The sequence below is a fragment of the Hylobates moloch genome, unplaced genomic scaffold (genome assembly GCF_009828535.3).
Source record: "Hylobates moloch isolate HMO894 unplaced genomic scaffold, HMol_V3 SCAFFOLD_17, whole genome shotgun sequence".
NCBI classification, from domain to species: domain Eukaryota; kingdom Metazoa; phylum Chordata; class Mammalia; order Primates; family Hylobatidae; genus Hylobates; species Hylobates moloch.
In genome coordinates, this window is record NW_026652292.1 from 60,023,882 (window position 1) to 60,049,786 (window position 25,905).

Genomic DNA, 25,905 nt, shown 5'->3' on the forward strand with positions numbered 1-25,905 from the left:
TTATTATTTTTTATTATATTTACTACTGCAGAAAATTATTTGATTCTTTTTCAGAGAAAATACTGTTTGGTTATATTTTGGGGGGAGTTTTGAATTTCATATACAAAAGAAATAACACAGCCCTTTCAAACTGCCTGTGTTTCAATCTGCAAAGTTTTTTTTGTGCTAAAGATTTGAGCTTTGTGAAGGATTCCCTTTTTGTTCCTTATTCTCCAGCAATCTCAGCTACCTGGGCGCTCCTGCTAATGATTTCTGGGGTTCTGTGCCAGGGGTCGGCAGGGCAAGTGTTTCATTTGAAGCTTCATTTGGTTTGGAGTCTCTTCCTCCTCTGAGCCTACAAAGCTCGGGTCAATGGGTACTCTGGCAAAACTCATCATCTTAGTTAGGTATTTGGCAGAGTAGGTGAGGCAGGGATGAATCGTTAACAAATGTTAATGTTGCTTTGCTGGGAATGTGCAGAGGGGCATCCAAGATGAGCACATATTTAAAAGTAAACACATGAATAAGTGGCAGTAGAATTTATTTTGCAACTCTTGAGTGCTACAGTGTCTACTAAATTCAGTGTATTCCACGTTCTTATCACGGCTAAAGACTGGGTAGACGGACTTCTCTCAACTATGCAAAGGGAAAATCCAAGACAAGATTCCGCAGGCTGCTGATGAAAAAGGGTGTTATCATGCAGATGTCATCCTAACAGATTAGCAGAGGGAAGTGGAAATGTTCGAGGATGTTCAATACCACATTGTTGGTTATAGCAAAACCATTGGAAACAAACACAGGAGTCTAAAAATAGAGGCCTGGTAGGGAAAATGGTATAGCTATGGAATGCAATACTATTGAAGCACTAGAAAGAATGAGCTTCTGACAGCCCCAGAGTTATTCATAATGTGTAGTTAATTTAAAAAAGAAAGTCGAGAGTCAGACTCTACAATGGCATAACATGCCATTTTGGTAAAGAAAATGTGTATGTGGATATGTACATAGATTTGGATTTGAATTATTGTATATACGAAGGAAGAGTGTCAAAGCCTACATACCAAGCTTCTAATAGTTTTTAATCTTCATTATTAAAGAAAGATTGAGGGAGACGGGATTTCTGTTTTTATTTTACACAAATCTGCATTGTTTGATTTTTTTTTTTATGACAAGCTGTTATTTCTCTGGGGAGTTTTAAAAAAAATACAGAAAAAGGAACAAACTCCATTCGTTCAGTAAAGTGAATGTTTTCAGCACCTACTGTGCCAGGTACTTGGGATCAAAAAAGCACAAGCAGAGCCAGGAGGTCGGCAGGGAGGAGTTCCAGAAGCCAGTAGCTGGAGGATGCCTTAGAGCTGGTGGAGGTGGTGGCTGCATCCTTCCCCACAGCTCAGGGTCTGCAAGCACAGGCACAGTGTCCCCATCTCAGGGACACCCAACCCACCCATGTGCCCCCAGGCACCAGTCCCCGCTCATTGAGAACGTGTCAGCCTTCACAATTTCATCTGTGGGTCCTTCTAATCTCAACTTCCATTTTTAGCATGGACCTCTGCAAGGGAATTGCCCTTAAATAAACCCATCTCCAACCTTCCCACATTGGAGACTCTTCTGTGTTCAATCCTGATGAAGGGCTGATAAGAGTGAGTCTCTCTCGTTGCCTCCTGAGCTTTAAAAAAAACAACATTTTGCCTGGCGCAGTGGCTCAAGCCTGTAATCCCAGCACTTTGGGAGGCCGAGGCGGGCGGATCACGAGGTCAGGAAATCGAGACCATCCTGGCTAACACGGTGAAACCCCGTCTCTACTAAAATACAAAAAATGGGAAGGGAATGGGGGGAATCCGGAGAGCCGTGAGCCGCTGATCCAGCCTGGGGACACAGAAGATCCATTCAATTTAATTTTTGACGGAATGAAGAAAAAAAGAAAAATGTGGGACATAGTTTTTGGCAGGTGAAATTTTAGTCAAGTTGACATTTAACTTAACATTTAAATCAACATTATTTACATGTACATTTACATTTAACTCACGTCCTAAGTTAAATGTAAGTCTTAAAAGTTGTCTTAAGTTAAATATAAATAGTATCTTTGCAATCCTATATGGCCTTTTGTAACACAGCATCTAGCATAGTGCCTTGCACATAATAGAAAGTAAACATTCGTTGGCTAAATTAACAAGAGATATGAATAATGAAGATAGACTTTAGAAGACTCTAACAGTACATCTAGGGCCATAAAACTTGCTTGTTTGGGCTTAAATGATGATCAGCTCATAGATTCATGGGAGAATTATGTAAAAGGAAGCATCATATAGCTTAAAGCAGTTGTGTAAACAAGTCTCTATCCACATGGTAAGGTACTTATCAAGGCAACTGATTGACTGTTCATTGAGAGTACGTGCATCAGGGTGACTGTGAACTCTGGCTTTAGTGACTTTCAAAGCAGGGCTCACCGCTTGGCTCTGCCTCTTGCCAGCCTTTGTAACTTTAGACAAGTTATTCTTCTCCAGGCCTCAGTCTCTTCGTGTGAAAAATGGGGATGCTGAAAATAGTACCCACTTTATAAAAGTGTACCAATTAAATGACATAATTTACATAAGACACTTAACCCAGTACTTGGCATGTTGTAAGCTCTCAATAAAAGTTGACTCATTCTTTTTATTTGGAGACCCGTGAAAAAAACTGGGGACAAAAGATGCCTAGAAAGCATCTAAAAATAAGGTTCTTTTGCTCAACTTTTTAGAGCGGTACCTAAGAACTGTTTGTGAGATAAACCACATTCTTCTTTAGGGAGTCTTAGAGGGGGAAAAGGTCTCTCTGGAAGTTTCAGCGGTCCTGATTTGGTGATGAGTTACACTAAGTAAAGTACTCTCTTGAGGCGATTTCTGAGCTACATACAGCACATCATTTCCCCAGGATACTAGGCTGTCATTTAGTGCCAAAGAAAAAGCTATTTACAGAATGACACCATGGCATCCCCAAAGGGTTTAATTTACCTCCCTGGAAGGTGGTAGATTTTGAGGCACTGCAAGACCAACCATATCAATAACTCAGGTGCTTTAATTGGTTTTTCCTCTTTTTCTAAAGCCACGTCGATCCCATGGTAATTAATTGTGTGTGCTCTGAATTGTGTTATTTACAGTGCCAAGGAACCAAAATGAATCTGTGTCAGAAATCGGTGGGAAGATATTTGAGAAGGCTGTAAAGAGACTCTCTAGCGTTGATGGTCTTCACCAAATTAGCTCTATCGTCCCCTTTCTGATGGATTCCAGCTGCTGTGGATACCATAAAGCATCCTACTACCTCGCAGTCTTTTATGAGACTGGATTAAATGTTCCTCGGGATCAGCTGCAGGTAGAGTATTTCATTGCTCCATTAACATCAGTCACCTGCGTTATATTTGCAGAGCAATGCTCTCGTGCCCCTGGTAGAACTGGACATGTTGCAGCTCCTTGGAGTCCTTGAAAATCTTTACACTCAAGATAAATGTCCTGGGGCTGTGTTAAATACAGGATCCTTTGCTTTCAGTGAGTGAAAAAGGGCACTTCATCCATTTCTAGACAAGGCCTTGGGGGGATGATTGGTGTACCAGCTAAGGAACAGTGTCAGTGCTTGCCAGAACCCCAGTTCTTCAAGAACAGGTGCTCCTTACCAAATTCTTGTAATTACTCTGCCTGTGAGACCATTATCCCACATCACTTTTTAGCTAAGTGAAGTCACCTGGACCTTGAAGCAAAGTATTGCTGCATCCAGCAGTCTGTCATCAAAATGAACGCCATACCAGACGGCTTCATTTCTGGTTTTGAATCCAAATTTATTATGCAACTAGTCTAACATTTAGAATTACATTTTCATAGTGCATTAGTCAGGATTCTCCAGTGAAACAGAACCAATGGGATTAGATATATATAGGAAGAGGTTTCTTACGAAGAATTGGCTCATGCAATTATGGAGGCTGAGAAGTCCTACGGTCTGCCGTCTGCAAGCTGAGGGCCAGGAAAGCCAATAGTGTAATTCCAGTCTAAGCCTGAAGGCCTGAGAATCAGGAGAGATGATGCCATAAATTCCAGTCCAAGGGCAGGAAGAAAAGCAAAAAAAACAAAACAAAACAAAAACCAACCCTGATGTCTTCCTGCCTCAAGCAGGCAGGCAGGCAGAAAGCAAAAAGGGACCAGTTTCTCTTTCCTCTGCCTTTTTGTCCTATTGAGGCCCTCAAGAGATTGGATGATGCCCATTCACGGTGGAGAAGGCCGTCTGCGTAGCTTACCTCACCAGTTCAAATATTCATCTCATCTGGAAACACTCTCACAGACACATCCAGAAATGATGTTTCATCTGGGTACCCGATGGCATAGTCGAGTTGACACACCAAATGAACCATCGCAATAAGCACTGCTAAATGTTCCCTGATTGCTTTTCGTTTTCAGATTTGCATAGGTGATTGTGTATGCGTGGTTTGGGGAGGCTCAGACTGTTGAGATGTGCCCAAATGGTTCCATGTTCCCTTCCAGTAATTTGCTTATGATGCCTCTGGCTTACAGATGCTGCTGAATGACAGCATGTTTTCCTGAGTCCCGGAAGCCGTCCCCAAACGGGTGGAATAATGAAAACAGTCTAGTCCCATCTCTGCCACGAAGTGGCTGGTTGACCATAGACAATCGACTTCCCTTTTTGGGCCTCTCTTTTCCCAACTATAAGATGAGGTGGTCAGACCAATCAATCCAAAGACCCTTCCAGCACAAACATTCTGAGAGTGTGAGGATGGGACATGGGCCCGCCATCCAGACCCTGTGTCCATCGATGATGTTGCTGAAACACAACAGGGGACTTAGGATGGTTGGCTGGTGCCCAAAAAGGTGCTGCACTAGAAGTCACGAAAGATCCTCGTTTGTACCAGGAAGAGGCAAAAGTCAGGGCGTTTTAAGCTATTTGATATTAGGAAGGGCAGCTAGCTGGAAATTTGTAAACCAATAGAAAGCTGGATTGGCTTTTTTCCCATTTCATTGTATTATTTTTTAAAAAAGGCAAGTTAAATCCCAGCACTTTGAGAGACCGAGGCAGGTAGATCATGAGGCCAGGAGATCGAGACCATCCCAGCTAACACGGTGAAATCCCATCTCTACTAAAAATATAAAAAATTAGCTGGGCATTGTGGTACACACCTGTAGTCCCAGCTACTCGGGAGGCTGAGGCAGAAGAATTGCTTGAACCTGGGAGGCGGAGCTTGTAGTGAGCCGAGACTGCACCACTGCACTCCAGCCTGGGCAACAGAGCAAGGCTCTGTCTCAAAAAAAAAAAAAAAGAAAAAAAAGACAAGTTAACATATTTCTGGAATGGCTAGGATTGTATATAGGAATTAGGCCTGATGACCTTTCAGTGTTAGGATTTTATGACCCTATCTACAAACTTTGTCAATTTCTTCCTAACAGGGCATGTTGTATAGTTTGGTTGGAGGCCAGGGGAGTGAGAGGCTGTCTTCAATGAATCTTGGGTACAAACACTACCAGGGTATTGACAACTACCCCCTGGACTGGGAACTGTCGTATGCCTACTACAGCAACATTGCCACCAAGACACCCCTTGATCAGCACACGCTGCAAGGAGATCAGGTATGAGAGAGAAAAAAGGTTGGGAATGGTTATGGCCCTGTTTACCTGCTTTCATGAAGTGTCTGCCCCTGTGGCTGCTTTCATAGTTGGCCCTCAGAGGATGAACATAATCGAATGGAGAGAGAAACTTTCTTGCACTCTCCATTTCCTATTACCTGGCTGTGTTCTCAGACTGAATGCGGGGGCAGCCCTACATTTATGCATGAAAAGCTTTTCACTTGTGAAAGGACTGGTATGTGAAGAGTCAACTTGGCCTTGGGCAGATTTTGATTTTGCAAAAAGTGTGTACCAGAAACATAGGTATCTTGTCTTTGTGCCAATACCCTATGAGATGGTGAGGTCTGGAGATGTTAGGTGGGATTGGGTCAAATTGAGTGGAGGCAGGAAGCTGTAACGGCTCCTTTCAATGTGTGATGAGCAAGCAATGTCTACAATGGAGACAGGCAAGCTTCCTACCCAGCTATGTTCCCCCTGCTGGGTGCTTGAGAAATGTCTGGCCCCATGCCATGAGCCTTGCTACCCCAGTGCTCCCAGGTGACTGACAACAGGATGTGATGATTGAAGACTCCACCCTATCCCAGATGAAGGACTAGATGAGGGACACTAACTCCAGCCCCCAATTTTGCAGGCTCCCAAATATTATTGATTCATTGGACAAAAAAATCAGTGACTCACATCTCCCAAAAGACCATAATGTATTACATTACACCAACTGATGGTTTGCTTCCAGACTTCTTTCAGAGGACAGGGAATAATAGGGTCCAACTAAAAGGTGATAGTGTAAGAATAAAAGAAAGCTGCCTTTTGATGCAGATCTGCATCGAATGGTGGTAGACAATAAAGTGGTTGCTTCTTATAAGTTGTTGGTTTTTTTTTTTTTTTTTTGAGACAGAGTCTTGCTCTATCCACCAGGCTGGAATGCAGTGGTGCGATCTTGGCTCACTGCAACCTCCATCTCCCAGGTTCAAGAGATTCTCATGCCTCAGCCTCCCGAGTTGCTGGGAATACAGGCGTGTGCCACCATGCCCGGCTAATTTTTGTATTTTCAGTAGAGACAGGGTTTTGTGATGTTGGCCAGGCTGGTCTTGAACTCCTGACCTCAGGTGATCCGCATGTCTCACCCTCCCAAAGTGCTAGGATTACAGGCGTGAGCCGCCGTGCCTGGCAAGTGCCATGAACTCTTGATTTGCGCCTGCTTAGTGAGCAGTTCTGAGAGATAAGCCTAGCCAGGTTAAGATTGTTGAATTTTAGGCTGAGTGGCTGGCTGGGAACCAGACCCCTGGTCCCCAGCTCTGCCCCTGGATTGGGCTCAGAAATCCTCAGTGCAGAAAATTCAAGCTTTGATGTTTGGGAATGGTTGGTTTCTGGAAAAGAAATCTAGAGTGGCTACTGGGTGGCTATGAAGTAAATGACTTGAAGATATATGCTGTCAGTAAATGTTGAACATGAGTCACGCTATAAAACACCAAAAGGCTGTCTATGTAGGCATTCCAATTCCTTTAGAAAATAATGATTCCTTCTGAACAAACTTACACACCCTTATAATTTATACATGTATTTTCTGTCTGTATCATTTAACCTCAATTTACAGGAATAGATTTATTAATTGGTAAAGTTTTTTTTTAAGAATTGTTCTAAAAAAATTTGCACAAAGTCAAGCCAAAGAAAAAATTGCTTTTTTTTTTTTTTTTTTTTTTTACTAAGCCTGGATGTGTTAATAATGTTCTACATGTATATGTTATACTTTTAAGAATTCAAATTCAGCATAAATTAGCAACAGGAAATGGTAGGTTGCTAACAAGCTCCTTTTCTTTTGAAGATTTGGCATATGAAATGTTATGATTGCAAAAGAAAATGTTTAATTGGTCAGAACCAGAGGAGATGAATAGAAAAGATCCGTCTTGCAGCTGAAAAGTCGCCTGATTAAGAATCACAGATAGGAATTATACAGTTAGAAGAGTTGTGTCATAGTTCATTTTCTTAAGAATGTGTAATTAATGGCTTCTTAAGAATTTAAACAGGTGTCATACGTTGATTTAAATGTCCTTTTATTGAGAAATCTATTAATTCACCAGCGTAATGTAGTAAATGAGAAGACAGAGAAAGCCAGACCTCTAATTAACAAACCAAGGACCCATCAATAACTGCTTTCTTGATTCTTGTTTCATTCTCTCTTTTATGTAACTCGTGGTTCACATCATTTCATCTTATTAGTGCTCTCCCTTCACATTGCTTTCTTTATGCTTTAGTAGGACTCTGCTTCAGGCTAGATAGAAAGAAGATGGCTAGTGCTTCTGTTTGTTTCTGCGGCTAAATTACAAATGATTAGTCCTTGCATTCTGCCCACTTCTCAAAAGGTGCTCTTCCTCAAGGTTTGGTTGCCAATCTTCTGTTCTCTCTCTACATTTTCTGGACAGAGATCTCATCTACACCTCTGGTTTCAGCTGACCTCCGCATATGATAATACTCAGACCTTAATCTCTGGCTGTTTTCTTACAAATCCCCATCTGCCATCGTTGTCACATACTGCAAAAGAAACACATCCCTCCTCATCTCCATTCCCTGCAAACACCTCAGCAGATGGCACGATTGTTTATGCTAGAACCTGGGGAGTCATCTTGGATCCTCCATCATCCCACCAGTCAACAACCCCCAACAGCTTTCCATGCCACTTTTTCTCTCCTCCCCATGTGCACCCCTGCTGCTGCCTGAATTTGTTGCTCATCGTCTCCCCTCTGAGCTCCTACAACAGCTGATGGGCTGAATTGTGTCTTGCCAAAATCCATATGATGAGGTTCCAATTCCCAGTACCTCAGAATGGAACCATACTCGGAAATCAGATCTCTAGAGAGTTGATTAAGTTAAAACGAGGCTGTTAGGGTGGACCTCTAATCCAATAGGATTGGCGTCCCTATAAAAAGAGACTAGAGGCCAGGTATGGTGGGTCACCCCTGTAATCCCAGCACTTTGGGAGGAGGAGGCAGGCAGATCACTTGAGGTCAGGAGTTTAAGACCAGTCTGGGCAACATAGTGAGACCCCATCTCTATTAAAAAAAAAAAAAAACTAGCCAGGCATGGTGGTGCACATCTGTAATCCCAGCTACTCAGGAGGCTGAGGCACGAGAGTCACTTGAACCTAGGAGGCGGAGGCTGTAGTGAGCCGAGATCATGCCTCTGCACTCCAGCCTGGGCTACAGAGCAAGACTCTGTCTCAAACAACAACAAAGAGAGTAGGACACAGGCAACACAGAGGGATGACCACGTGAGGATGCAGAAAGATGACGGCCATCTGCAAGCCAAGGAGGGGGGTCTCAGAAGAAATCAAGCCTTCCAACACCTTCATTAGGAACTTCCAGCCTCTAGGACTATGAGAACATTCCTAAGTCACCCAGGCCGTGGATCTTTGTTATGGCAACCCTAGCAGATGGAGACCCCCTCCTCTCCGGTCTTTCCTTCTTTCTTTTTTTTTTTTGAGACAGAGTCTCACTCTATCACCCAGGCTGGAGTGCATTGGCATGATCTCAGCTCACTTCAACCTCCACCTCCTGGGTTCAAGCTATCCTCCTGCCTCAGCCTCCCAAGTAGCTGGGACTACAGGCATTTGCCACCACGCCCGGCTAATTTTTGTATTTTTAGGGAAGACAGGGTTTCACCATGTTGGCCAGGCTGGTCTTGAATTCCTGACCTCAGATGATCCACCCACCTTGGCCTCCCAAAGTGCTGGGATTACAGGTGTGAGCCACCTCGCCCAGCCATCCTAGTCTTTCTGTCACCAGTCTTGTGCCTTCCCATCCTCTCCCTCAGGCCAAGTGCACCACTGCACACTGGAATCACCTGGGGGCTTACAGAACATCTCTGCACGGAATCCACCATGGAGGGTCTCATGAAAGTGACGTGGGGTGTGGCCTAAGCACATACATGTGATATGTGGATACATGTATACATGTATATGTATATTTTAAAATAAGCCTACTGGTCAGCAGGCTTTAACTCTGCGATATCAGAGATGAACTCCTGAGCTGCCCATTCCAGAGATGTTGATTCTATAAAATGGCAACAACAACAACAACAAAATACAGTCCTCAGGGGATTGTACCCTGCAGCCAAGGTTGAGAAGTACTCACTCAGAAGAATAAGTCTATCTCATCGGATGCCATATGAGACGTTTTTCCATCTGGTTCCTTGCTGCCTCCCCAACCAAACTCGCAACACCAAACTTTTGGCCAGGCCTGGCTGTTCCCACCTCCTGACCTTGCCTGTCTGCTCACTGGTTCGCTTCCTCCACGCCCCTCCCCCTTTCCCTCTGACTCTTCCCACTTTGATTCTTGCTCAGACATCACCCCCTCTGGAAGCCTTCCTGGGTCTCTCCTTGCTGTGCCATCGTCACATCTAGGCGCATCTCTCCCGTTGCTCCTGTGCTGGGTGTTGTGTGCGGGGTGACAGAGCTGGCTCCCCAGTAGACTATGAGCTGCCTGAGGCAAGGACGTCATCTATTCACCTCTGTGTCCCAGGGCCTAGCACTGTGCCTGACACATAGTTGGCGCTCAGTGTTTACTGATGGAAAGATGGCTAGAAGTGGGTGCAGAGGTCACCCAGTGATGAACAGAAAGTCACTGCAGTGTCTTGATGCTGGTGCTTTTCGAGGGGACCTGTGTTTCGTTGTTGACAGCAGCTACTGAGAGCCCTTGCCATGAGCCCCTGCCTCTCTTGCATGCAGCACCACCATCGTATGTGACACCCATATTTGGGGAATCTTGGCTGTTTACTTCCCTGTCTCTCCACCCTTACAGCTGATATCTCCCCTTCCGACTTACAAATCCCTAAAGTGTCAAATTTCTACAAAGAAAACACACGCATTCCTATTGGGAGCCTAACATTATAGCTGATTTTAAACACGCTAAGAGGTAAGTTCCTCGTGGCGGTTCTGCCAGGCCCTGAGGTGGGAGGTTGAAGTGCAGGCTCCACAACTGCCTGTTCCTCCAGCTGAGCCTGCTCCTGAGTTCCCAGGGGTGCTGGCGGAACTGTTCTATTACACAACTTCAGGGAAGGCAGAGGCTTCTGGAAAATGTGGGGCTGCTGAGAGGTTTCGCTCCTCAGCTGCAAAAACTAGAGGGTTGTTTTTTTGTCTTCTTTTCTTCCTTCCTTTCTCTCTCTCCTCTCTTGCCCTCACCTGCCCCCCTTCCTCTCTCCCTCCATCTCTTTCTCTCTCTTTTCCACGTCCCTTCTTTCTTCTCTTCCTTTCTCTTTCTCCTCCCTCTCCTCTTTCTCTCCACTACCTGTCTGTTCCCCCCTGTCTTTTCCTCTCTCCTTTCCTTCTCTTCCTCTCTCTTTCCTCTTCCTACCCCCTCTTCTCTCTCCGTCTTTCTTCTTTCTTTCATTACCTCTCTTCCTTTCCCTGTCCTTCCCGCATCACTCTCCCAGATCTTACCTCCTCCTCCTCTTCTTCTTCTTCTTCTTCTTCTTCTTCTTCTTCCTCTTCTCCTTCTTCCTTCTCCTTCCTCCTTGTTCCTCCTTCTTCTTCTTTTTTCTTTCTTCTTTTTTGTCTTTATGCTCTGTTGGACTTAGAAAGGAAATATTGTCCAACAAACACAAAACCTTACCGTATTTTTTTTTTTTTTTTTTTGGAGATAGAGTCCCTCTGGAGTGCAGTGGTGTGATCTCGGCTCCCTGCAACCTCCACCTCCCGGGATCATGCCTCAGCCTCCCAAGTAGCTGGGACTACAGGTGAGCACCATCACACCTGGCTAATTTTGGGCATTTTTAGTAGAGATGGGGTTTCACCATGTTGGTCAGGGTAGCCTTGAACTCCTGACCTCAAGTAATCTGCCCGCCTCGGCCTTCCAAAGTGCTGGGATTATAGGTGTGAGCACCTGGCCACACTTACTGTATTGATTAAGGTTTTCTTTATTTTATTTTTTAAAATTTTACACACACACACGCACACACACACACACACATATATAATTTTTTTTCTTTAATTTGAGACAGGGTTTTGCTATGTTGCCCAGGCTGGTCTCAAACTTCTGGGCTCAAGTGATATGCCTGCCTCAGCCTCCCAAACTGTTAGGATTACAGGCATGAGCCACTGCGCCCCAGCCTTCACCTTTCCTGAAGTTGATGACACACACACAGGATATGTTGTGAGCACTGCCCTCTGTGGCCTGCAGGCTGACTGGAATGAAAGGCGTGTCAGCGTCCCCAGGACAGTGTGGAGCCTTCTCTGGGGCTTGGTCCTAGGTGGTCTGAGGATTGCTTTGTCTCCAGACACTGGGCCTCCTGTGACTTGGTCAGCAGTATTAAGATACGAACTTCTGAGCTGCTCATTCTAGAAATATGGATTTTATAAAACGGCAACAGTAACAACAATGAAAACCCAGAAGCCATGGAGGATCCCAGAACTGGTCAGGCTGGGACGCTTGGTTCCTGCCAGTGTCCACCAGCTCTGTCCCTACCCCACACACCCGCCCAGTGTTTTGTTTTGTTTTGTTTTCCAGTCCACAGCTTCTTCCCGGCTTTTCCTGCCCACAAAACTGTTTGAATGAATGGACAACTGAACACTTTCCTTTTAAAGGTCGTTCCTGCCTCAGAAGTCTTTGTATTAATAGGTGGTCTGGTTTCACAGACGGCCTCAGGAATGTGACCACGATGTGATGCTGGTTGCTATCGTAGTGACCCCAGAACTATGGAGAAGGCAACCCCCGCCTGGGTGTGGCAGGCAGCATGTGGTGGCTCCAGGGCCAGATTTGCCTGGGTTCAAGTCCTGGGTCTGCTTCTCACTGGGTGTGAACTCTTGGATCATTCTGCTCACCTCTGTGTCTGTTTCTCACCCGTAACATGGGAGCCATGATGGTCTGCACCTGCCATGTTGTTACAGCACAGATAAGTCAATCCAGTACAGACAAACACACAGGATGAGCTCCCTAAGTTATTTCTGGCCCCAACACTCCCTCCCCCAGTTCTAGTCCTTCTGTTTTCTAAAGCATAAAATTCTCTTAAATCTTCATCCCCATAACCTAAGGCTTTGAGTTGTACTAAACTGCAAATACCAACAAGGTTAACGCTCTAAACAGCAATTAGCCATTTACACTTTAGTATGAGTTAAGGCCCTAAAAAATGATGAGTTGTCATTTACTGAGAGTATGCCATGACCCAGGCACTTTGCTAAGCTCTTTCACAAACAATCTTCTTTTAAAAGAAATATTATATTTCACGTTCCGGGGTACAGGTGCAGGACGTGAAGGTTGTTACATAGGTAAACATGTGCCATGGTGGTTTGCTGCACCTATCAACTCATCATCTAGGTATTAAGCCAGCATACATTCACATGTTTCCTGATCTTCTCCCTCCCCCCACCCCTCAAGAGGCCCCAATGTGTGTTGTTCCCCTCCCTGTGTCCATGTATTCTCCTTGTTCAGCTCCCACTTACAAATGAGAACATGCAGTGTTTGGTTTTCTGTTCTTGTGTTAGTTTGCTGAGGATTATGGCTTCCAGCTCCATCCATGTCCCTTCAGAGGACATGATCTCGTTCCTTTTTGTGGCTGCATAGTATTTCGTGGTGTATATGTACCACATTTTCTTTATCCAGTCTATCACTGATGGGCATTTGGGTTGATTCCATGTCTTTGCTATTGCTACAGTGAACATATGCACACATATATCTTTGTAATAGAATGATTTATATTCCTTTGGATATATACCCAGTAATGGGATTGCTGGGTCAAATGTTATTTCTGGTTCTAGGTCTTTGAGGAATCGTCACACTGTCTTCCACAATGGTTGAACTAATTTACATTCCCACCAACAGTGTAAAAGTATTCCTATCTCTCCACAGTCTCACCAGCATCTGTTGTTTCTTGACTTGTTAATCATCGCCATTCTGACTGGCATGATCTGAATTCTAACTCACCACTATCTACCTCGCATGAGATGGTATCTCATTGTGGTTTTGATTTGCATTTCTCTAATGATCAGGGATGTTGAGCTTTTTTTTTCCTACATTTGTTGGCTTCATAAATGTCTTCTTTTGAGAAGTGTCTGTTCATGTCCTTTGCCCACTTTTAAATGAAGTTGTTTGGTTTTTTTCTTGTAAATTTGTTTAAGTTCCTTGTAGACTCTGGATATTAGACTTTTGTCAGATGGGTAAGTTGCAAAAATGTTTTCCCATTCTGTAGGTTGGTTGTTTGCTCTGATGATAGTTTCTTTTGCTGTGCAGAAGCTGTTTAGTTTAATTCATCCCATTTTTAATGTTTGCTTTTGTTGCAATTGCTTTTGACATTTTCACATGAAATCTTTGTCTATGCCTATGTCCTGAATGGTATTGCCTAGATTTTCTTCTAGAGTTTTTGTAGTTTTGAGTTTTACATTTAAGTATTTAGTCCATCTTGAGTTAATTTTTGTATAACATATAAGGAAGGGGCCCAATTTCAATTTTCTGCATATGGCTAGCCATTTCTCCTAGCACCATTTATTAAACAGGGAATCCTTTCTCCATTGCTTGTTTTTGTCAGACAAACAATCTCATTTAATCATCATGCAACCTTATGAGGTCAGAAATTGCCCAAAGTCACACAGCAAATGAGTAGTTAAGCCTAGATTTGCACCTAGGTCATTCTAGTTCTTTGCACAGTGAAAAAGAATGGCTCATAGGTTGAGTGCCTTTGATGTAGCAGATGCCATGCTAAACTCCATTTTATGGATGCAGAAACTGAGTCTCAGATAAAGTAACCAGCCCAGGGCCTAAGGTAGGTAGTGGTGAATTAAAATTCAGATCCCCTCCATCTGATATGAAAAATTGTGCTCTTAATGGTCCCACCCTGCTGCAAAGCTCAGTGACTCCAGCAGGGCGATGGGGCAGGGCCAGGTTAGGACACAGAAACAAAAGGCAAACATTTGAGCCCAGGAGTTCAAGACCAGCCTGGGCAACATGGTGAAACCCCATCTCTACAAAAAATACAAAAAAATAGCTGGGCTTGGTGGCGCATGCCTGTGGTCTCAGCTACTCAGGAGGCTGAAGTGGGAGGATCACTTGAGCTCAGGGAGGTCAAGCCTGCAGCGAGCCGTGATCGTGCCACTGCAATCCAGTCTGGGTGACGGCATGATACCCTGTCTCAAAAAAAAGGACAAATGTGTTTCCTTTTCACAGTCACCATTTATGTCACCACCCAGATACATGAGTACTTCTCACGATGGTAAGGCTAGGTAAAGGATGTGGGCCCCACAACCAGCGGGCTTGGATTTGACTCCTCAGTTTGAAGAACTATCTGATGTTGGGCTTGTTACTTAACCTCTCTGGGCCTCCGCTTCCACATATGTGAAATGAGGATATTAATGGTGACTGTCTTATCAGGTTGCAAAGATTTGATGGGTCAATCTGGGCAAAACAATTAGGACAGTGCCTGGCACATCATCCATGATGGTTCTTATGAAATATTATCACTGACAGAAAGACCTAAGAACATCAATCACTGCAGGGTAGGAACTGTGTCTTCATGAGTTATGTCTTTATTCAAGGAGGAAACAAAACAAGGAGAAAAAGAAAAACAACCAAAAATAAAAAATAAAAAACAAAACAAAACATTAAGAGCACCTTTCATATCAGACTGAGGGGATCTGAATTCTAACTGATCACTAACTACCTGTGGGCCTTGGGCCAGTTACTTTATCTGAGACTCAGTTTCTGCATCCATAAGTGGAGTTTAGCATGGCATCTGCTACATCAAAGGCACCCAACTTTTTAGCCATTCTTTTTTACAATGCAATAAGCCAGAAAGACCCAGGTTCAAACCTAGGCTCCACTACTCATTTGCTAAACAGATGAACAGAAAACCTCCAGCTGAGAACTCCTTCTCAGGGCAGTTCATGCTTCAGCACAATTCCAGGCTCACCGCCCAGGACAGTGTACCCTGGAGTTTAAGCTGAAGCACTCGCTCATGGGGTGCCCTCCATACACACTAGCCATAAGCTTGGCCAAGCATGGACCAGATAGAGTGGTCTGTGCCCAGACTGGATTTCAGCGCCTTCTCACTAGAGGGCGACATCCCATGCGAGCGCCAGAGAGCTGTGTCTTTGGAATCAAGCCAACCCGACAAGGCCAGCTCTATAGTGTCACGTGGAGTTCATGGTTTCACCCTCTGAGCCTGTTTCTTGGCCTGTAAACTGGGGACAGTGATACCTGGATCGAAGCTTTGTTATGAGGATTAAGTGGAAAAAAAGAAAAAGAACCACATATCTTAAATACTGAGCATATAGTTGGTTTCAATAAAAGGTAGTGCCGTCGTTATTCTAAGTGTTGCTATTAACTTGGTGGCCTCCTCAGGTTAGCTATCCAGCAGGAACGGCTACTGGCTGGGTTTTGAGCCTAGCACAATCCCCAAGTCTCAGCCCCCGAGTCCCCCTGGAAGGGACCCCTGGCTTCACGAGGCCAGTAGAAGAGGCAGCTGAGAGACATTCTGAGGAACGGGGCTGCAGACTCGAGTTTGTGACTCTCAGTACTCTTTTTTTTTTTTAGACTGAGTCTTGCTCTGTCCCCCAGGCTGGAGTGCAGTGGCATGATCTTGGCTCACTGCAAACTCTGCCTCCCAGGTTCAAGCGATTCTCATGCCTCAGCCTCCCAAGTAGCTGGGATTAGGGGTGTGTACCACCACACCCATTAAATTATGTATTTTTAGTAGAAACGGGGTTTCACCACATTGGCCAGGCTGGTCTTGAACTCCTGACCTCAAGTGATCCTCCTGCCTCGGCCTCCCAAAGTGCTCAATACTTTTCTTAATTAACTAACAAAGAAAATCAGGCCTGGCTCCTTCTTCTCTGGGGCTTCTTTTCCAAACCAGTGCAGACCCAATTTTTTCACCATCTGCCTGTGGCATGCTTTGGGCATGGGGAGCCCTCTCTAGTATCGCCTCATGGCACGGTTAGAGTGACTTCATTATGTATAAAGAGAGACCGTGGAACAACAGGACTGGATTTTTTAATAAACAGTGAAAGTTTATACATCAAAATGAATTTTATCTCCTTCAAAGGAGTCAGATACCTGGGAGGCTGTGTGCAAATTCTAAATATTTTGTGAACTTTCCCTTTGGGTTCTTCTTTAAAGCCTCTACCACATTCCTTCTTCCATCTTCAGAGTTAACATGCCCTCTTCTTTTCAGGGTAGATTTAATTTTTGGAAATAGCCAAAAGATATTTGAAGCAGAACCTGCAAAATAAAAGAGGTTAGTCATGCAGGATAGTAATACGTTAGAATCAAAAATAAGGTTATACTTAGAAAATATTGATTTGCCTTTTTGATACTGCATGTGTATAATCTGGCTCTGAAATCAGTGGCACGAAGTGGACTTCCAAACAAGCCTGAGCAATAGAAGTAGATGTGGAAATAACTTCGGCTTCGCAAGGCAAATACTTCGATAGGAACAAACAACCGTTTAGATATAAAAGATGTGATACATTCCTTTAAAAGGAATTTGACCTTATGTCATTGTAGGCACACCTCATATTTCAGTTATTCATATAGGTTTTCTTGAGCAATTGCTGGTTTAAGAATAATGTCATGTCTTTTGCATGCTTATATCATTTGGATATTTCCTTCCTTCCTTCCTTCTTTCCCTCCCTCCTTCCTTCCTTCCTTCCCTCCTTTCTTCCTTCCTTCTTTCCCTCCTTTCCTTCCTTCCCTCCCTCCCTCCTTCTTTTCTTCCTTCCTTCCCTCCCTCCCTCCCTGCCTGCCTGCCTGCCTACCTGCCTGCCTGCCTACCTGCCTGCCTGCCTGCCTTCCTTCCTTCCTTCCTTCCTTCCTTCCTTCCCTCCTTCCTTCTCAGGCATATGTTGAAACAATTAGACTAAAAGATGATGAAATACTCAAGGTACAAACCAAAGAAGATGGAGATGTCTTTATGTGGTTGAAGCATGAAGCTACCCGAGGCAACGCAGCAGCTCAGGTAAAAATGCAGGCTACTGTCTTGGGGATTCTATCAGCCGTGATAGACTGGGTTATACCGTAGTAATGAAACATCTCAAACCTCAGTGGCTTAAAACAATGCCAGTTTATTTCTTACTCACACTACATGTCCAGTAGGGGTTGTCAGGGGCAGGCCATAGTTGTCACAATCCCTTAAGGGTCCAAGCTGACAGAGGTTTCCAAAACCATCACAGTCAGGCCATGGCCGTAGTGCCTTACCAGCTGGCTGATGCTTCTGCCCACAAGTGGGATATTTCATTGGCCAATGCAAATCATGTGGCCTCTCTTGACTTCAAGTTCTGCCACTCACCCAGAAGAAGGGAAAGCCACAATATTTATGACCAGCCCAAAAGACTACCATCAGGTGCACTGATGCATCCATCAGACAGAAAAACAAGACGCATCCTGGGGTGCAGGGGAAATTAGACAGGCGTCCAGAAGACCATGAACTCAGCTAGGAGAACAAAAGAAAGTCATTTATGGCTTGTTGGACCAAAAGGATCAACCTTGTCTCTTGAACATCTCTTGTCTTTGGATGGACTTTTAAGAGGTACGAGAAAGGGCAGATGGCTGGGGAAGCACCCTCTCTATTTCCCTGCTTTGATTTCACTATGAAGAGGAGCCCTTTGTGGGAGCCTGAGAAGGCTGATTGCACCGGGAGGAAGCCTCCTTCCCACAGGAAGGATTTAGCTTTGGCTTAGTGCTCCCTGTGAGTGCAGCAGCATCGGGAAGAGCCTCTGGGGCTGCTAAGGAGGCTGAAGCCCAGAGATGGGAAAGGGAAAGAAAAAAGAAAGGAGTCATAGGTGTTGACAAGCAGACAGTACAGGGGCTTTTTTTTTTTTTTTTTTTTTTTTTTTAGTCAGGGTCTCACTCTGTTGGGCAGGCTGAAGCGCAGTGGCGTGATCATAGCTCACTGCAGCCTCAAAGTCCTGGGCTCAAGTGATCCTCTAGCCTCAACCTCCCGAGTAGCTGGGACCATAGGCATGTGCCACCATGCCATGCCCTGCTGATTTTTAATTTTTTTGTAGAGATGGGGTCTTGCTATGTTGCCCAGACTGGTCTTGAACTCCTGGCCTCAAGCAATTCTCCTGCTTACGCCTCTCAAAGTGCAGGAATGAAGGCTCACCACACCTGGCCCAAGAGGCTCTTCTGTAATAGGTCTCCCTCCTCTCTATAGGGGTCTTCTTCACATTTCAGGAGATACTTTGCTGGAAGTTATAAGTATTGGGGAGGAAAAGGGAAGAGAATGAGATGAAAGGAGAAGCAGAGAGAAGGAAGGACAATAAGGGACCCATGTGGAACTAGAGTGTTATAGAATGTTAACACACGTTGCTCTGGCCACGTTCCTGGGCATCTGTCCCTGGCCTGCAGTCTTTCTAGTACAGGAAGGAATTCCAATGTATAGCTCTGGGAATGACTCTGCCAGAGCCGTTTCCTGGGTGTGCCAGAGTTTGCATTAACTTTTCTAACCATAGGCACTTCTTTCTTCCTTTGTTCACTAAGTCTTTGTTGAGCAGCTTCTATGACCTGCTGAACTCTGCCGGGTTAGGGGGCCAACAGACAGGGGCAAAGATAAGTAACATCTTGAGGTTCCTCCCTCCCAAGAGCTTCCAGCCTCCAGTCTGAAGGTGGAGCCAGCCATGTAGACAAATGATAAGATAAGAGATCGGTGCTGTAGAAGGATGCCCTAATGATACAGATGTGCAGAGACCTCCATGCCAATCGCTGGGCCAAAAGAAAGGGCAATACCTCCCAAAAGAGTGCCATTTGAGGAGTTCTGATTATTGACGAAGTTCCAGCTAGCTCTGGTCCTGGGTACAGTAGATACCACACACACAGACACACACACACACACACACACACACACACACACACACACGAACCATTTCTGGCTTGCATTAAGGGCTTGTATTTACATAAGTCCACATTCAGGGCTCCCGCCTCCAGTTGGAAGATAAAGTGTGTCTAATCCTTGGTTCTCAATCTAAAACATTGTAAAATAGGTTTGCTCTCCCACCTTTCAAAATCTTGTGTTAAGCATTATACAGGAAAAGTCATTGTTCTAAATTGCTGTTATCTTTAAGCAACGATTGGCCCAGATGCTGTTCTGGGGGCAGCAAGGTGTGGCCAAGAATCCCGAAGCAGCGATTGAGTGGTATGCCAAGGGCGCCCTGGAGACGGAGGATCCTGCATTAATCTATGACTATGCCATTGTGCTATTCAAGGTAAGAATCACTTAATTCATGCTAAAATTGTGCAATTCTTATCAAACTCCTGAGCAGTTTCTTGTGGGCGGGCTGGCAAACAGGGAGTCGATGACTGAAGAAACTTAGGTGTGCTTCTGTCACTCTTGATGGAAAGGGATGTTGGCTAAAAAGGCAGAGTCAGAAGCAGTTCCCTCTTCTCATTTTTAATCATTAGTCTTATGTTTGGCACCTGGATTCTCTGTGCTTTCGCAAGAACCACGGCATTCTGGAGGAGACACCCGTATTGTATCGATTGGCGCTCAGCCGCCAGCCCCCACAGGCACTGCAAGTTTGCCACCAGGCAGAGTTCTCTTTTAATTACAGCTTAAACATAGTGTGTAATTGGGCTGGATCCCAACAATCCTGCTGATGAAAATAAAGATCTTGGTTTTAAGCCAACAGGAGAGGGGTGGGAAGAGCCTAGGAGACAAGCATGAAAGTCCCACCTCTGCAACCATCAGGTATGTCCTTGGAGTCACCTCATCTCGTGGGACAGTGGCAATGACCACAGATTGAGTGAGATAATAGGACCAGTGAACTTTGGGGACCGTAAAATGCCGTGTTCTTTATACAAAATAGTATGGCGTGGCATGGTGGCTCACACCTGTAATCCCAGCACTTTGGGAGGCCAAGGTGGGTGGATCACCTGAGGTCAAGAGTTCAAGACAAGCCCGGCCAACGTGGAGAAACCCCATCTCTATTAAAAATACAAAAATTAGCCAGGCATGGTGGCTGTGCGTGTAATCTCAGCTACTCAAGAGGCTGAGGCAGGAAAATTGCTTGAACCTGGGAGGCAGAGGTTGCAGGGAGCCAAGATCATGCCACTGCACTCCAGCCTGGGCAAGAGAGCCACACTCCATCTCAGCAAAAAAAAAAAAAAAAATTAGTAATAGTTCACACTGATTGAGTGGTTGTTACCTGCTTTGCGTGTATTAATGCATTAAATCCTCACAACCAACTTACGAGGTTGGTACCTTGGTGTATTATGATTGCTGTTCATTTACATGAAGACAAAGGCACAGAAAGGTTTTGTAACTTGCCCAAGGTCACCCAACTGGTACATTTCTGACCTGGGACTGGGATCTAGGAAGCCTGGCTTCACAGTCTGTGTTCATCATCCCCAGACACAGAGACATCAATTCATCAATCTTGGAAAAGTAAAAAGCTTTGGCTTTGGTAAGGAAATTGTTGGACTTATGTCCATACCCAAAGAAAGCAGCTGCCCCCAAAAAGTAAAAGCATCTTCAAACAAGGCCAGGCCCATCTCCAGAACACAGCTGTGGCCACTCAGTAATTAACCATGGCTGTGGCTACATTTCTAACCCTCCCTACCCTATCAAAGCCTGAAAACCTATTGGTTGTTGTGGTTTCCAAATTGAGGTCCCAGACGTTCTCTTTCCAGTTGTCAAATCAACATAGAAATGTTTTGAATCTGAGCCATATGTGAATGCATTCATGTATTTGTTCAATAAGCAACCATTCCATTCAGGGCTGACCACTGCTAGGCTCTGGGCAAGATGGAGGGGCATATGGATGCATAAGTCACATCCCTGACCTCGGGGAGCTCATACACAGAGAGGAAGGCAGAGGACCTAGATCAATAAGCACAGAGGAGCAGCACCTGTCCACCAGAGTGGAGGCCGATCGCTGTCCAAAGATAAAGGCACAAATCAGACATTATCTCTGCCCACCAAGATCTCACAATCTACAGGGAGAGGCAAATCCAGAAATAAATGACTCTGAGAGTGACATAATGCCTTCTCTGGGTTTGCTCTCTCACCCCTTAAGGCTTTTTTGCAGGGGGCGGAGGGGGGGTGGTTCTGCATTCTTGCTAAGTTTTCTCTGGGTGGGAGGAAGGAAGCCCTTTATTAGCATCTCAGGGAAGATTTCCGCCTGTGGCTAGAAGATCTCCTCAAGTGTATTCTGTGTGAAAGAACCCCACGCTGAAAATGGGCTTTCCGTATGGAAAGAACAGTAAGTGCATTTGACTGTGTGGGGGCATCGGGCTTTATGCAAAGATGGTACCAAGATGGTGGCTGTGATTCATTCCAAGTAGTCGAGTCCGTCTTATCTTGCAGCCACATGAGGATAAAGCTTTGACTTTGACAGCAGCAACTGTCCTCCGTCCATTCACTCAGTGGATAGTTACTGAGTACTCACGATGTACCAGTCTTCACATTTCTCTCATTTAACAACTTCCAGTACTACTCAGATTCGTGTAGAGTACATCGTCTTTGTGCAAGAAAAGTCATCCCACTTTTGACTCAATAGCGGGTATAGTGTAAACATCCCTACTCTAGAGTGTGTGGGTTGTCACTGCAGCTCTAACTGTGAGGCTTTGGCTAAGTCAACTGCTCTGGGCCCCCATTTTATTTCTTCAAAACAAATAAGAGTTGGAGAAGATAAACTTATACTTCAACCAGGCACCAACATTCTGTGATTCTGGTCTTTCTGATGCTTTTCCAGAAATGCAGAAAGTTTGTCTCCTCCCCCGTCCAGTTACTCCAAGTGTCCTTCTATGTCCTTTTCCCTCTCCTCTTCCTTCCTAATTAAATGAAGCAGTGGTGCCATTCTGAAAAATATTTTCATCTTCCACTTTGCTTCAGTTCATTGGTTTTATTAAATAAGCAAGTTAAAGTCGAGTAGAAACTTGGCATATGTAATTTAACCTTTAGTTGGATTCAGTTTTATTTGGGGTCCTGAGAGATAGACAGTCAAGAATATGCTGCATGGTTCCTGGATCCTACAAGGAGGTTATGAACTGAAATAGGCAGAAGAAAATAGAGAGCGGCGGTTACAAGCTTGGATTCTGGAGTCCACTTGTCTGGATTCAAATTCTGCCCCCATTTCCCATTGTGTGACTAAGGGCACATTTCTCAGATGAGAATAACAGCAGCACCTCAGGTAGGGTCGATGAAGCGCTTAGACAGTGCTTGGCCAACGTTAATTAACACAGGAACGGTAACTAGTGCTGTTTCCATTTACTATAGAGCTAAGTGTTTAAATAGAGTTTATAGGTGTGTTTGTTGCAAAACCCTCCCACATCCAAATCACAGGCGATCCTGTCAACGGTTGTCTGAGTCCAGGAGGACCCCGTGTGGCACATGGGGATTGGGGGTATCAGTAATTCTGAGTTTGGAAGCAGCAGTGGTTTACAGTAACTTCCACCCCCTTGCCTGGCATCTTTGCTTTCAGATCTATGTCAAGAGATACCCAAGGACCTCCTTCCACTCTACCCTTGAGCCCACCATCTCCCCAGTGGTCCTCCAGACATCTCAGTGTGTTCCACAGAGTTTCTCTCTTGTGACAAGAACCCCAAAGCCCATGTCTCTCTGTAGTGGACAAACCACCTCATCTGGAAAATCTTGATTTTGCTGGAAGACCCTGTTAGTTTCTGTTAGTTACATCTGAGGCAACCGATTCTGCTGTGTTCTGTCTTCTGTGGAGCCAGTTCTTGAGCAGATTCTGAAGCAACAATGTTCCACCCTGGAGATCCCAGCCAAGGCTGATGAAGGCTGCAAGCGACAGCCTGGTAACTCTTGACTGTCCAACACAGATAAAGTGCTTTATCTGGCTGGCAAATTAGGTAATCCCAAGAGGAAAGCATCCAGGATGACCAAACTCATTTAACCTGATTCATAGCTTCCCCCAGCAGTACCTGTGGATTGACAGGGTTGCAACTGACACAGCAATTACTGCTAAGCTGCGAAGTTGAGGTTTGTTGCCTCTGCTCCACAAATAGAAGCGAAATAATGATGATGATGATGAAACAACACTACCTATAGAAATCCCTAAGCTTGGGTTTAAATGAAGAAAGTTAGGGTTTTATTTTTAAGTATTTTATATCCAACACTAATGTGTCTGTATGTGTGCAGTCTGGTTTTATTTTCTTTGTAATCATCGCTGTTTATCAATGTTTAGGGTCAAGGAGTGAAAAAGAACAGACGGCTTGCCTTAGAGCTGATGAAGAAAGCAGCTTCCAAGGTAACACACGCATATTGTCAGAGGGAAACAGTTCCACCACACACACCCACACGCTCTCGCATGTCTAAAAGAGGAAATGGCCAGCCTCTTCCTACAAAGCCCTAAGGTAGAAATGGGATGGGGAGCGGTTGGTCGCCAGCACGGCACCCCCACTGCAGTGATTAGTCACTTTTTAGTTACAATACATACAGAAACTTGCCACAATGGGGGCAGCAAAATTCAAAAGCTGAATTCACCTTCCAGTCAATAGCATTGGGGTTGATTTTGTTTGAAGGCTAAAATTATAATCAGGAGCTGCCCTGATAACAAGCAGCAGGACCCCTGGAAATTGGATGGGTATAAATGCCGTTGAATTCAGGAAACCAGAAGCCTAACTCCTTTGAAGGTTAACTCTGTGATGTCCGTTTCCCATTTGTTTCCTGTGCATTGATAACAGGGCTGTTTATTAAGTTTATTGCTAGGTTTGGGAATTATTTTGCTTTTGTCACTACATTTAAGTGGTATCTTCAAGTCAGCTAGTTCCTATACAGCTCTACAGAATGGAGGTTACAGTGTTGCTTTTGAGGGGCCCCCACCCACACATGCACACACATGCACACATATACATACACACATATGCCCAATGCATGCACAGCCACATGTGCACACTCATATGTGCATGCATACCGATGTCCAAATAAATAGATTTGCAGAAACTACTGTAAATCTACACCTTGACAAGGCACCTCATAGCCCTTTTGGCACCTGGATGTGCCTCCCAAGGCTGCCAATATTTGCCTTAACAATGAAGACTCCTAAAATGACCACGCTGATTTTTCTTCCTCATTCTTGTCTCTTGAGGAGTTCAAAGTTGCATACAGCAGGATGTTGGAGCATGGAATAAGAGACCTAAAAGATTGTTCCTCCATCTGTGTGTTGTCAAGAGGACACATGACCCAGGAAGAGGGAACCCCCTGATACGTATCCCAACTCCTTACCCCAACAGAAACCCCAACTCCTTACCCCAACAGAAACTCTAGGGCAGAAGTAGAAAAGTAACTTAATGGTAGTCATGGAAGTCATTGGTTCCAGAGCACCCTAAAATGGGGCCGTGAGGGGATTTCTTGGAAGCTGTGAAATTTGCATCTCTGTAGGCATCCTAGTGGTGAATTGATGTCTAGTGTGCTTTATTCTGAATGAATTTCAACAGAGCTTAGGTGAGTAATGAGGAAATACAGTTTTATTGATCTGGAATAGTCATGGCCTGAAAAGCGTTATATGATACTCATCCTCACTGCCGTCCCCTTCTACTTCTGCCCCTCCCAGACCCTGAACCCCCTGTCAGAACTGGGGATACTGTGCAAAGACAGAGCACCTGTGCTGTGCAAGTAGGATGTTGCTGCTGCCTCCCATAGAGTGTGTGTTGGTGTTCAGGGCAGAGGAATCAACAGATGGGCAGGTGGATCACCTAGAAACCATCCCAGTCAGGGCAGGCTTCAGGCCTCAGTTGAGCGTTCATGAATTTCAAGGGCACTATTGATGCAGCAGGGCAATCAGAGGCCTTTTGTAGACAGGCGTGTTGCATAAGAGCCCACAGGAGCAGAACAATGATTTGGGGGCTAACATTGCTGCAGAGATGGAAGGCAGAATCCCAGCAGCAGTCGGGTGAAACCCACCTGGGAAGAGTCTCAGGCAGGCTTGTGTTTTCTAGCACTTAGCTTTTCTTTAATGCCATCTGCTCCAAAATAAGAGAAAGGGAAGGTTTTGTTCAGACTTAGGCAGAATGCTTCCACAATAATTGCTTCCAGAGCTCTTTAGATTTCATTTTTTAAAGTTAATTTCTTTCTTGTTCCAAAATTCAGGGATTGCATCAGGCAGTCAATGGCCTGGGATGGTATTACCACAAATTCAAGAAAAATTACGCCAAAGCAGCAAAGTACTGGTTAAAAGCAGAAGAAATGGGGAACCCAGATGCATCATACAATCTTGGAGTCCTGCATTTGGATGGCATCTTCCCTGGAGTTCCTGGAAGGAATCAAGTGAGTAGCACTTGAGACCCACTCTGCAACTGGTCAGTCACTTGATCATGAAGCATTTGTTGAAGGTACACCCTGTGCCCCAGACACAACCCCAGACACAGTCCCTGTCCTCGAGGAGCTCAGAGGG

General features: G+C 44.8%; 1 protein-coding gene across 6 annotated transcripts in view; it reads left to right on the forward strand.

Moving 5' to 3' along the window:
• Positions 1–25,905, forward strand: part of SEL1L3 (SEL1L family member 3) — a 165,595-nt gene that overhangs the window by 54,785 nt on the left and 84,905 nt on the right. For all 6 annotated transcript variants that reach the window (XR_009210535.1, XM_032135992.2, XM_032135994.2 and 3 more), the window contains 6 exons: positions 3,113–3,324; positions 5,400–5,579; positions 17,391–17,510; positions 19,615–19,755; positions 23,698–23,760; positions 25,602–25,778. Coding sequence is in view for 5 of the 6 variants with exons in the window: in XM_032135992.2 (XP_031991883.1) it covers positions 3,113–3,324; positions 5,400–5,579; positions 17,391–17,510; positions 19,615–19,755; positions 23,698–23,760; positions 25,602–25,778 (893 nt within the window). In the remaining variant the exon portion in view is untranslated. The remainder of the gene's footprint in view (positions 1–3,112; positions 3,325–5,399; positions 5,580–17,390; positions 17,511–19,614; positions 19,756–23,697; positions 23,761–25,601; positions 25,779–25,905) is intronic.